The sequence below is a fragment of the Cupressus sempervirens genome, chromosome 2, assembly GCF_028749045.1.
Source record: "Cupressus sempervirens isolate cs-2001-9-10 chromosome 2, ASM2874904v1, whole genome shotgun sequence".
Taxonomy (NCBI): Eukaryota; Viridiplantae; Streptophyta; class Pinopsida; order Cupressales; family Cupressaceae; genus Cupressus; species Cupressus sempervirens.
In genome coordinates, this window is record NC_143119.1 from 428,256,167 (window position 1) to 428,269,103 (window position 12,937).

Genomic DNA, 12,937 nt, shown 5'->3' on the forward strand with positions numbered 1-12,937 from the left:
GAAATAGAAACAGGGTAGTTTAATAATGAAATTTAGTTAGAATAAACCGGTTGTTACATACGGTGATAGATGTATGATGGTCATACCTAATACTAGCCGTATAGTATCAGAGGGAGATAATGGCGTGTGGAATGTAGACCAAGTGAGTAGCGAGAAGTGTACAGATGGAGGGGAAAGTCCAGTGATGCCACTGTAAACTTAAACAACACAATTCCTCAGATTGAACTGAACAATAATGGAGATTAGAACACAAATAACCTTCAAATAGTATTTGCCAAAAGATAGTGCTCCGATTTGCCAGATCCATGCAAAGTGTTACAGGCAACAACGGAATAGGGTGAGAGTTGAAGCCCATTGAAACCACACGAGCCAAATAGGGAAGATCTTTCACTTCCGAAATGGTGAAAACAATCCAAACTCCAACAGGAATTTGCAGTACATAGAAAATAATCCAAAAGCATGCCTAAAGACTACCTACAAGCCATGCTTAAATACCTGTCGGGAAACTTTCCGAGGGTGTACAAAGATAGCCGACGGCGACACAAACTATGGAAACAAAATAAAAATGATTCTAAGATATATTAAATCAATCGGCCTATTAACAAAGTTTAATTATATACATTTATTTTATGACGGGAACATTACAATCCTCCCGTCCCAAAATTTGCTTGTCCTCAAGCAAATGCACATCCAGTTCTAGGAAACATTCCATAATCAGCTCCTTCAATTCCAATTCAGGCAATAAGTAGATCTTTTTGCCGAAGTAAATGATGTCATCAATAACTTTGTATCTTTCATCGCGTACATAGCCATCCATCAACTCACATGCAAAAGTGTTCTTGGAATACTCGACCAATAGATGGGCCCACCAATTACCCAAGGAATGTGGTGAGGTGTTGACTATCTTGTTTTACTTGCAGCGTCTGGGACCAAATTGTGTTTAAAAATTGCCTCCATCTTCTTGATTGTGACTTCCCTCGATCCTTTATTTGACATTCCTCTTAGCAGCACCTTCTTGCCATCTGTCTCGAATAAAAAGTCCATCCTTTTGAAACTTCGGGTGTACTAGTCAAGAGTGTCCAACCATTGAATGCCCAAAATGATATCAGTATCAACCAAATCTATGACAAAGAAATCATCTGCCATGGTATAGTTTCCCATGGAAATTTGCAGCCATGGGATCACATGAGTGCAAGGTAACAAGGTTCCTCCTGCAACCTTAACATCAAGTCCTCCATGCTCAACTGCGCATAGGCCTTTACTAGTGACCAAAGATGAATTGATGAAATTGAGTGTGGTGCTACTATCAATCGTGATTGGGACTCGTTTTCCGTGAAGTGTGCCGCGAACACTGAAGATACCACTTCCAGTCGATGTAGTGAGGGTAGCAATGGAACCCCCTTTTTGTATCAAGGCATTTATTCTCTCCTGCTAGGTAATTTCTTCATTAGTTGCCGCAGATATTTGTCCTTCGTCGTCATCAGGCATCACCTCAATGTAATGAATCTTTCCCTTCCCAAGGCAACGATGACCAGGTCCCCACGGTTCTTTGTATGTGAAATAGAGCTTTTTCCTCCAAAGTTCTTGTCGAGAATCTTCATCAATCTGAGGTTTCTTCTGAACTGTCTCCTTGTCCTTGTCATCTTGTGGGGATGGTGTTGATGTAGCTGCGTGATTTTTGGAGGATGATGCGGCCATGTCATGCACCTTCTTAATAGCTTCGTTGAGTGCACATAGGTTGAACCCTTTGATCGAACCTCTCAAAGGCTCTCTCAGCCCATCCATGAATAACACAATTCGGCGTATTTCAGAGATGTCTGTGACTAGTACTGATAGGCTTTGGAACTCAGTGACGTAGTTGTCTATCGTGCCCATTTGCTTTAGCTAAGCTAGATCTTTAAAGTTTAGCTTAGGATGCTTCCCATCGAAACGGTCAATGAGTCTCTCAATGAACTCGACATAAGAGGTCACTTGGTCGTGACCGAGAGTGACCAATCCATGATGCCACCACTCATGTGCCACTCCTTCCAGATGAAGTGCTGCGAACTTGATTGCTTCCTCTTCGAGCATTGGATTAAGTTGGAAATAGGTATCTGCCTTTAGGAACCATGACTGTGCAGTAATGACTCCAAATCCATCAAACGGCAATAAGTTTACCTTTTTGATCTCTGTCCAGAGATCATCATTAAAATAACCACGATTTCCCCCGCCAAAATATCTCATTCTTAGATCAACATAGTCTCTGTAAGATATATCACCTTCCATGTTCGCGTTCCGCCAATCTTCCCGAAGTTTTTCTTACATTTCCTCAAAAGTGGGCTCTCTTCCTTTGCATGGTGCTTTTGTCCTTGGAAGGAAGATGGGTATCAAGGGTCGAGAGCAAGAGGGTTGAAAGTTTGTCCTTCCCAAAACAGAATCGTCGTTATGCCTATTTTGTTCTCCTATTGTCTTTCTCTCGACCAATTTTTTTAGAGTTTCCTGCATAAGCCTTTGGGTTTCATTGATTTGTATTTGAAATTTGTTCAACTCTCTTAAAAGATTCATGAAATCTGTCGTATGATCCTGATGATTTACCATTCTATCAATAGGGTTATTTCGCCTTCTCCTTCGAGTATAATCTTGCATTCACTTCCACAAGCAGGAAGGATCAAAAGCTCTGATACCACTGTAATGTTCCTGAGTAGGGAGGGCTAGATGATTGACTAAGATGAGCTCAGAAAACTCGTACAGTGTAGAGAGGAGGGGAAGTACAGTGGAGAAAGGAGGGGAAGTACGGTTGATGGCGTCCAAGAAGTTTGTACAGTGCCAGGGTAATGCACAAGAGAGGTTGTATGGTGTCACCAAGAAGGCTGTACGGTGGGTGTGAGGGTGTCTTCCGTACAGTAGAAGGTGATGGTACGGTAGACCGTACGACAAGATGTGTTTGCAGGCCGTACGGGGGAGGCAGCAAGTCGTACGACACAAGAAGGTGCAGTACAGTGATAGATGTATGATGGTCATACCTAATACTAGCCATACGGTATCAAAGGGAAATAATAGCATGTGGAATGTAGACCAAGTGAATAGCGAGAAGTGTATGTATGGAGGAGAAAGTCCAGTGATGCCACTGTAAACTTAAAGAACACAATTCCTTAGATTGAACCAAACAATAATAGAGATTAGAACACAAATAACCTTCAAATAGTATTTGCCAAAAGATAGTGCTCCGATTTGCCAAATCTGAGCGAAGTGTTATATGCAACAACGGAATAGGGTGAGGGTTGAAGCCCACCGAATTTGCACGAGTCAAATAGGGAAGATCTTTCACTTCCGAAATGGCGAAAACAATCCAAAACTCCAGTATATAGAAATAATCCGAAAGCATGCCTAAAGACCACTTACAAGCCGTGCTTAAATACCGGTCAGTAAACTTTCCGAAGGTGTACAAAGATAGCCAACGGCAACACAAACCATAGAAACAAAATAAAAATGGGTCCGAGATATATTAAATCAATCAGCCCATTAACAAGGTTTAATTAAATACATTTACTTTATGACGGGGACATCACATTATTTGCCACATAAGTTGTGCTTGTTGCTCATATTGAGGATCTCTGTCTTCATTCAATTCCCAGCTGTTCAATCACATGACTCCTTTCTCTTGCCATTTGAATTCAGTATGCAAATGGTATTTCCAAGGCAAATCTATTTTCAAATAGCTTCACCATCACCTGAGAAAGTTGAAACGTTGCTTCATTGTTCCCTGCTTCTGCATACAGCTTTATCAATGGACAAAAGCTACCTTGATGACAAGGAATTTTGCTTGTAGATCACATAGGAAACATATAAGACAAAAATGGAATGATATTTTTGCTTCCACACCTAACAGTTTTAAAAATGACCATATGAAAAATCCATATAGATTCAACACATTTTGACTAACCATAGTTATTAGCTCTAACAAATACCTCTATATAAACAGAAGATTTCAAATTCAAATGTACAGGGTACACATCAGTTCCACACAGGATAATATTTTAGGAGCTCATTATTTAAGATAGCCAGAAAAGAAAGTTTCTTGGTGAATTTGTAATACTTTTTTATGGATACATTCATCACAAATGACTAAGAAGAAAAATTATAAATTTGTCTACATCTCTTAGTCACAAATAACAATGAATACAAATATAAATTTTGAGGAACCATGATAACCTTCTCAATATAACAGCCTTGGTAAATATCTACTAGCCTGAAATGCTAATTCTATAATTGAGCAAAACCATAATACAAAAATTTTTAACTGAGAACTTTATGTGCTTGAAGGATATCTTCTAATGGAATCAAACTATTTTATACAGATGGAAAGTTATAGGAAAATAGCAAAATTTCAGATAGCCACTAAATCTTCCCTGCATTCAACTTTTTAGCACTGAAAAAGAATCTGTATCTGAAAGAAAAATCAAAACTTCTTGCAAATAGGCACCCGATTATTACCATGAAATGTGGCGATGTCCCATCTTTGACTGCTCCATCTCATTCACTTTCCTTATCACTGCTGACTTTAAATCTTTTACAGATGCGAAATTTGGCACTGCCACATCTACAACATCATTGACATAAGATTCACAACCTTTCCAAATCCCAGATTGATCTATCTAATGGATCTGTGCGTTACATTAAGAACAAACTTACATTTAAATAAATTCTACTCTCCGAAAGATATAGGACATTGATTAAAAAGCTATTCTTTACACCAAGCACATAAAATGAGTCTACAAAGGGCAGTCAAATTTCAATTGGTGACCTGTTTGACAAGCATTACTTTCAGGTAGATCAGAAGAATTCATTTTGCTTGTTCAATAAGAAGCTATCAAGCAGCAGACAAAAAAAATTTAGAGCAAATTGCTATAATTTATTTGACATTTATATTTATCTAAGAGCTCTATGCGACATTTAAATCAACCAGTAGTAGTATTAACAAGTACATTCCATCAAACTGCTTATCAAAAACTCTGAACAAAGACATTCCTAATTCTTAAAAGTTGTTAGATTTGTTTACCAACAACTTACAAGATTGGTAGCCTTGACTCTTCACCCCTGTTGTAAATCAGATTGAAACTCTACTCCATTGTCATTTGAGAGATTGAAATGGACTAATTTGTCCAGCCCTTCAATGGTACTTTAGGACAGGTTTGTAATCCAAGGACACAAAAATCTCTGATTTCACTTATCCAGTTTTATCCTAGGTTAAGTGCAATACTCCCCCTCCCTCTTATGAGTGATCATATCTACCTACAAAGGAGAATATTTTTTATTGCTTTTATCAAGATAACATGACAAGGTATTTAGATTGATGTCATCCAGATTTGATTTATGATCGTAAATAGTAAAAATTCTCATAGCAGAAAAGGATAATATCAGCTATTACTTCAAGATATTGAATGGCTCTCAAAAGAAGAAATATCCAACAAGCAACATGTAAGAAGAAATCCATCTAAGCGGACAAAGAGATAGATGAATCCTTAGAAGATATATATGTATATATGTACATATGTAAATATGTGTGTATATATATTTATATAAATATTGAATATTTAGTTATGAAGGAAAATGAAGATGCCTTTCAAGTATTAGGATAAAACATGAGTCACATACAACATTGTTTCTTTGCTAACATTTTTTTAGAGACTTTATTCCTGAGACATTTAACCCAATCACCTTTTATAACAATCAGCCAATTGCTCTAGGCTAATTTGTGGATAGAATTACTTCTACAAATTTGACCAACCGCCCGAAGCTTTCAACTGATACTCAACAACATTATATATAAAAGTGCTTAAGAGTAATGCAAAGAAAGAAAGTATATAATTACTTGTTGGTTTTTCAAAATGAATAGTAGAGAGCTCAGATAGAAATCTCTGTCAAGTTGTCAGATCTCTAGAAGCCTACAAAAGATCTCAGTATGTTAGGAAAATTAGTTTATACATATAGAAATTTATGCACATGTATATACACACAAATATATAGCATATACATATATAAGCATCAACAGATACATATAGACTTGCCAGACTTACCCAGTCCCAACCCCTAGACTTTGCCACGCAGCTGAGTGTAACAAAGCGCCATTTTAACTTTCTTTTTTTATACTTATATTTTCTCCTCCACCTGAAAAGTATTTGTGCTTGTGTACGCACGCGCATATGTTTGGACGCATGTGTGCCTATATATACACACGTGAGTACATACATATACATACATAAACACACACACACACACATATATATACTCAGCCAAGTCTGAGGAACTTGCCAGACCTGTTGAGTCATGACCCTTAGACTTTGTCATGCAACTAGGTTAAAAACGTGCAAAAAGAACATAAAGAACATCTTAAATCTTTTTTTACTTATATTTTCCTCCACCCTAAAAGTAACTTCATTTTGGTTAACAGTGATATCATTGTGAGTTTTTGGTGGTAATTTTATGTGGTGGGTGAGTCTAAGGTTGGGACGAAGCTATTATGTCAGAAGGTTTTCAAAGAGTCCTTCCTGGGTAAAATAGATCTGGTGTCAGCCAATAAAGGATGAAGAACTAAGAATCCTATAGCCATGGGACTATTTTGTGATCAAGCGCCAAGGCAGAGATGTGCCAAAAATGCATGTGCTCACTATTTGGGATGAGGAGGTATTTGAGAGAAAAAAGCCTGTCATTAGAAGGAATGTTAACTTCTTCAAGAAGTAGTTGGGATTGATGCTAAATGAAGGTGGATTGGATCAAAAACTATAAACATGTTGAAGGCCTAGAAAGCAAGAATGTGGAGGATGACTTCGGGGTGGATATCATAGAGGATTTACCAGATGTCATCATTGTTGAGAAACCGAGGCCAAATCATGAAATCAATGATCTATCAACAAGGTGTGGTGATACCATGTGTGTCATGTGCTCGCCTGCAGACAAGGGGAAGATGGTTGAAACTGATTAATCTCTTTACTATTTAATTGATGTCTATTAATCAAATTACATGTTTCCTATTTGGACTAGTCCATTTCTTTTTCAAATGTCAATTTGGGAACACCACTTTTCTCTTTTGTGTTACTCATAATAATGTTGCTCATTTTGGGATTTTGGATTCTTGTATGAGAACAGATGTAAACTACTTTTCAATGTAATACATTGGGAGTTGCCCCTTTTGCAGCCATTTATTTACCGAAAATAAAATAACTTCATTTTGTTTTCAAGCCAAATGCAATGAAAAGAGATTTGTGAGCCAAATTTGGATTGCATTGTAGGAAAACAACAAGGCATTTGAGCAAATATTGATTGTTGAATCACAATTGGGCAGGTAGATAGCTACTTTTGGTACATGTAGAGGTTTCTACAAAGGATTAAAAAGAGCTCAGTACCGATTTCAAGCCAATTTAAGGGTAAGTATCTATTTTAAAGTTTCTTTTATTTTTGCAACAAAAAAATTATTTTTCTATTTTAATATATCGAACTTTCAAAGAACAAACCCTAGGTGACTTTTTTGTTGAACAAACTCTAGGTGATTTTTTTTGTTGAACAAACCCTACGTATTTTTGTTAAAAAATCTAGTTTTATATTTGCAATCCCTAAATTTTTTATATCAATTTAACTATAAATTGTCAATGTTACTTTTATCTATTTATATGTTATTGCCACACTCTTGGATATTTTCAAATTGTCTTCATCACAATGTCCCAAACTTTAGTTAGAAGGGACCATTCTTGGAAACATGCTTAGTTTACCCCTGAGCAAAAGAAAGAAGTAACTTGTTTTTATTGCAAAACAACTTATCATGGAGGCATTAATATACTGAAATACCATCTTGGACCTTTACCAATCCAGGATGTTATTCCGTGCCCATGTGTGCCTCTTAAGGTTATGCGCAAAGTACAAGTGCAACAAGAAACCTTTAAGGAACAAAAATAATTGAAAATGTGGCGAAGAGAAGAGATAGCAGTTATTGGTGTAAGTGGAAAGTCTTATTCCATGCCTCCATTTCAATCCATTTTCAAATGTGGGTAGTGTTGCCGATGGTTTGATATCAAAGCTAGTGGTAGTAATAGGGGCAATGAAAATCATAGCATAAGAGCTAGTGCCCGTGCATCTAGATTGGATTCATATATTCTTCCACGTGCTACTTCAGGTTCCCAACCATCACTTGAGAGCATGGCTTGGTCAAAGACATAACTGATGCAGATAAACATGCAAACTATTTAGAAAAGTGCTTGAATGACCTAGTCTTACAAATAATAACTCTAATTGCATGAAAGTAGGGTAGAGGGGAAGGAAAAACATGAGGTGTCTCAAATCAGTGAGAGTTCTTAGACTCGAAGTCAGCAAGGCCAACTCGACTTGACTCGTGACTTGGCTATGACTCGGCAATGACTCAAGAAAATGGAAAAACCCTTAAAATGTAAAGATTTTTAACAATTTAAAACTTGTTTCATGCACCCATTATTGAATAAAGTTTAAAAACACTATATTATCATCAAATAGAAGCCAATTTGATCATATACATAAACATACATCCATTACATAAGTACAAATGTAAATTGTAACTAAATTACAAATATTGTCATATTTATATAAAATCCATGACATCAAATGTTCCCAAACATGTGTATATAAAAACAAGTCTATGGCCCAGGCTCTAGGTCAGCCTTAGCCTCAAAGTAGTTTGTCTACCTCATAGAAAGGTGCTTGAGGTAGGCCCTAGATGACTAACAAGCCACAGTATCTACATGAGAAGTGCCATTCTAATGAACATCAACTACATGAGCACTTGATCATTTTCTCTATCATCTATCATCCTCCTTTGCCATAGCCACAACATCAGCCTCTATGTCGGTTTGGTCAATCCATAAATGGCCTACCCAATATGATTTTTGGACCCCTTGATGCTCTTCTTCCCTACTAGTTGCAAACCTATGCCCTCTTCTTTTCCTTCCTCTCTAATTTTTCCTCTCTTCTTCACACAAGTAGCGAATTCAATGACTTTTAGGGCAAACTAGAAAACAGAAGTTGAAAAAAATGGGAAATAACTTTTTGTTGCTGGCCAAAATTGCCAAATGTTGGCATGAGTCATTTGCCATGACTCGGCAAGTCAATACAACGGGTTGTTATGACTCATTTACCTTGACACGGCTCTTGGCCTCAAAAAACTTGCAGCGAGCACAAGAATATTGGGCTAATGTTGCATCCCAATTTTCAACCCAATTTAAAATGTTCATACAGCCGTTGAGGTTCACCTGAAGTCAGTAGACAATTAAATTTGTAATAATCCTGTGAAACAGTAAGATGGTTAGTTGTTATAATTTCATATGAAGATAACATGCTAGTTGATTATTTATCATGAATTCATGGAATTGAAAAGATGGTTAGCCGTTATGATTATTTATGATTAATTACTTGTTATGGTAATATGATTTAATGACGGAGAATTTCCTTGTAGGGAGCATGCCAAAGTGGTGGAAGCATTGTCAGAAAAGAATTGAGCAAAGGAGCATCACCATCACTGTACAAATGGGTATGAATCGTGAATCGCCATGGTTGAGGACCTAGCGATTGCATAACAGGAAACAATTAATAGACATGCATGAGCTATTAGATAAACACTAAAAACATTAATTATTCTAAGTTAATTAAAGTACATACCTTTAATGGCTTTTGGCTGACTTTTCCACCATATCATTATAATACATATTTATGTACATACACAGACATAAATTAAAAGTGACATCATAATATATTTTTTTATACAAGATTTTATACGTACATTTAAAATGCATGTACAAGAAGATAAAATAGATCTTCCAAGATGAAACATGTATTTAGAAATACATATTTAAAAAAAATGACCTTGGATAAACATTATTATGTGTCATCTTAATAAAATATATTTACGTGCAACTAAATAAATATGTTTATAATATTGTTTTGATTTATAACCTTCAAGTTCTTTTCCATATTTATTCAATTCTTTTCTTGAAACCGAGATACACACTTGGCATATTATAACAGCGTCCAAGAAGGCAAAACATTTCTTTAAGATTTACGGCTTCTTGGAAGCTTAGGGAAATCAAATGCCTTTACATATATTTGGAAGCCGTGAGAAACCCCGAAGAACAGGGATCAAATTCTCCCTCCTCATTATATACCTCTACATATTTTTGTTCCATTGTTCCCTTTCCTTATTACTAGTTTGCTAGAAGTCGTGATTCATAGTCAGACTGAGATTGTGTTCGGAATTTCCCTTGTGAAGGTACCAATTGATAGCTTTCAGCCAAGGCTCTTTTTATCTTCAAAAACTTCCAAGTTGTGGTCGATTTCCCATACCCAAAAGAAATATAATGTTGTTTTTATCAATTATTACTGCATTCGTACTTTTAGCAAAAAGGCATATAGCCATAAAATATTGCACTTCATCTTTGTTCAGTATCATTGAATAGGTTCTCAGTGAGTCAATTATTCCCATGCTAAGTCGAGACCAAATGTTCATAACAAGTTTATACATCTTTATTTTACTATTGCAAGTCAAAATCGATGTGTAATTTATGCAAGTCTTAAGATGTTATTCTCAAACCATAGAAGCTGTGACATATTGAAACATGTGATATTCATACATTAGCGGAGGATCAACAGAATGAGTTGGTATACTCTAAGATTATAAACACATGGGATTCACCCAGCTGTATGATCAAGGAAAAGGGTAAAGAGGTGAGATCTGCAATAACATGAAACATAATCAGAAGTGACATAACAATATATCATTTTTAAAAAGAACACTTAATAGCTCATGCATGTCTAATTCATTCTCTGTTATCAAGTCAAGTGGTGTAATTAAGTACCAGGATGCCTAGTGGTTGACAAGGTGTTCCATGTCTATTCCGAGTAGGGAGGGCCTTTCTAGTTAGAGAAAGTGTGGAGATAAGTTTGAGGTCCGTGGTTGGAAGGTTAAGCCCCTGACAATCTTCCCCCTCCATGAGATGTCAGGACATGCATCAGATAAAGATAAGTTGAGCATTCAAACATTTATTGGTACCAGGGATTTTTACTTTTATGATATTTATAAAAGTAGAAGATATGATGGATTAATTTATGTCGTTGAATTCAGTTATTTCTTTTAATGAAAGCAACATTTCTCGTCAATGTAACTGGTAACCATTTAGATCAGTTGACCTTCCAACTGAATATGGAATAAATCTATAGGATTGTTATTTTAGTCTTTCATTTATAAGAATAATGATCACGAGCATATCTTCTAATTTTATGTTATTGCCACAGTTAGCAATAGAAAGAAAAGGAATGAAACAGAGGTATCTGACACCCCAAACGATAAAGTAGTATCTAATGCCCTAAATGATACAGTGGTATCTGACGCCCCAAATGATACAATGGTATTTGATGCCTTAAATGATCCAACGATAATAGATGCCCTAATTGATACAGTGGTATGTGATGCCCTAAATGATCAAATGGTAATAGATGCCCTAGTTGATACAATGGTATGTGATGCCCTAGTTGATATAGTGGTATTTGATGGTAATCGTCATTTGGTTTTGAGATAGTAGTACTAAATAGACTAACCTGGATGTTTGCAGAAGCATCCCTAGATTGATTTCGGTTTCAAATTCCATAGTATGTAGATTTTAATTTCCATAGTAAATTCATTGATGATGTTTTCAATTGTTAGTTATGAAATTTCATTTAACTGATTGTAACTGTTAATTTCATTCCCATGAACGTAACTAAAATAATTGTCTTCTTATGAAAATGAAGTAATAACTGTATTTCTTTGATATGTTAGTTGTTAGTTAAGACTTGGGAAAAAGTGGTTGTTACATATGGTATCAGAGCATTGGGTTCAACGCTAAAACCTTGGGCCCAACATAGTTTTAGAGAAAAAAAAACTAAGAATGCAATGTTGAAAAAGATTTATTTTACGTAACTGAGTATTATACAATCAAACTGAAAATAAAATCACACCAAGGAATCATCCAGAATAGCCGAGGAAAGGCTGAGATGATGGTATGGTCCATATGAAATGGATAGATGGATAAACTGCAATATCATAAAGATGAATCAGAACTATGGAAATGACATGATTGGCAAGTCGAGCAGTGGTGATCAGGCTATTCATTTGCCCATCTAAATCCTTGGCCAGGGTAGATTAAAGGCATGCTTGCCTAAAATGAATCGCTAAGAGGTTAGTAGTGCCAGCTGATAGGGAGAAGGGTTGGTGGAAGTGTATCCTCAACCTTGTCTATTACTGAACAGACACTCTTAACACCAGGATGCTTGGGTGGCAAGACCAAAATGGTACATGTGCCTTATCCCAGAAGGGAGGGTCATTCTCAGTAGAGAATGAGAAGATTAAAACTAGGTCCAAATGTCGAGGCTTGCACAATACAAACCAGTTGCTATAACCTTGATGAGATGTTATCTAAACCCTAATGATGGCTAGATATTCCTTTTCAATTACGTGTTTCCAGCAATATACTTTATGCAATTATATTCCTATTCATGTGAAATGGTAGTAATATTTTGTTATCTATTTTGTACTTGAACTGAAGGAAGAATTAAAAAATGAAAATTGTGAACCATGAATTTGAGAACTCTTTGAATTTAACAATGATAATCCTTTCTGATATTAACTGACAAGATGGGCATGAAAGCATAGGTCACACTAATGGAAAAGATAAACTTCCAAATATTTACAAGTGAATGATGAGCATGCTTAGATGAGCTACTCGATATGAACCCTATGTAAATTTGTTTTAGATGCTTCTGATCAATCCATGACCCAAGGATGGGTTGAGTTAAGAAAATTTAACATGATAGGTAGAGTTCCATGGAAATGTAAGAGTTTATTGTGGACTCAGATTCTAAGCCACAAACAAAATATGGTAGACAAACATTCAAGCATCAAGCTGCA

General features: G+C 36.1%; 1 protein-coding gene across 9 annotated transcripts in view; it reads right to left on the reverse strand.

Annotated features, from left to right (window-relative positions):
• LOC149572917 (Ubiquitin-like superfamily protein) overlaps positions 1 to 12,937 on the reverse strand; it is a 227,257-nt gene that overhangs the window by 154,282 nt on the left and 60,038 nt on the right. For all 9 annotated transcript variants that reach the window (XM_089814031.1, XM_089814030.1, XM_089814027.1 and 6 more), the window contains one exon: positions 4,474 to 4,579. In XM_089814031.1, coding sequence (XP_089670157.1) covers positions 4,474 to 4,579 — 106 coding nt within the window. The remainder of the gene's footprint in view (positions 1 to 4,473; positions 4,580 to 12,937) is intronic.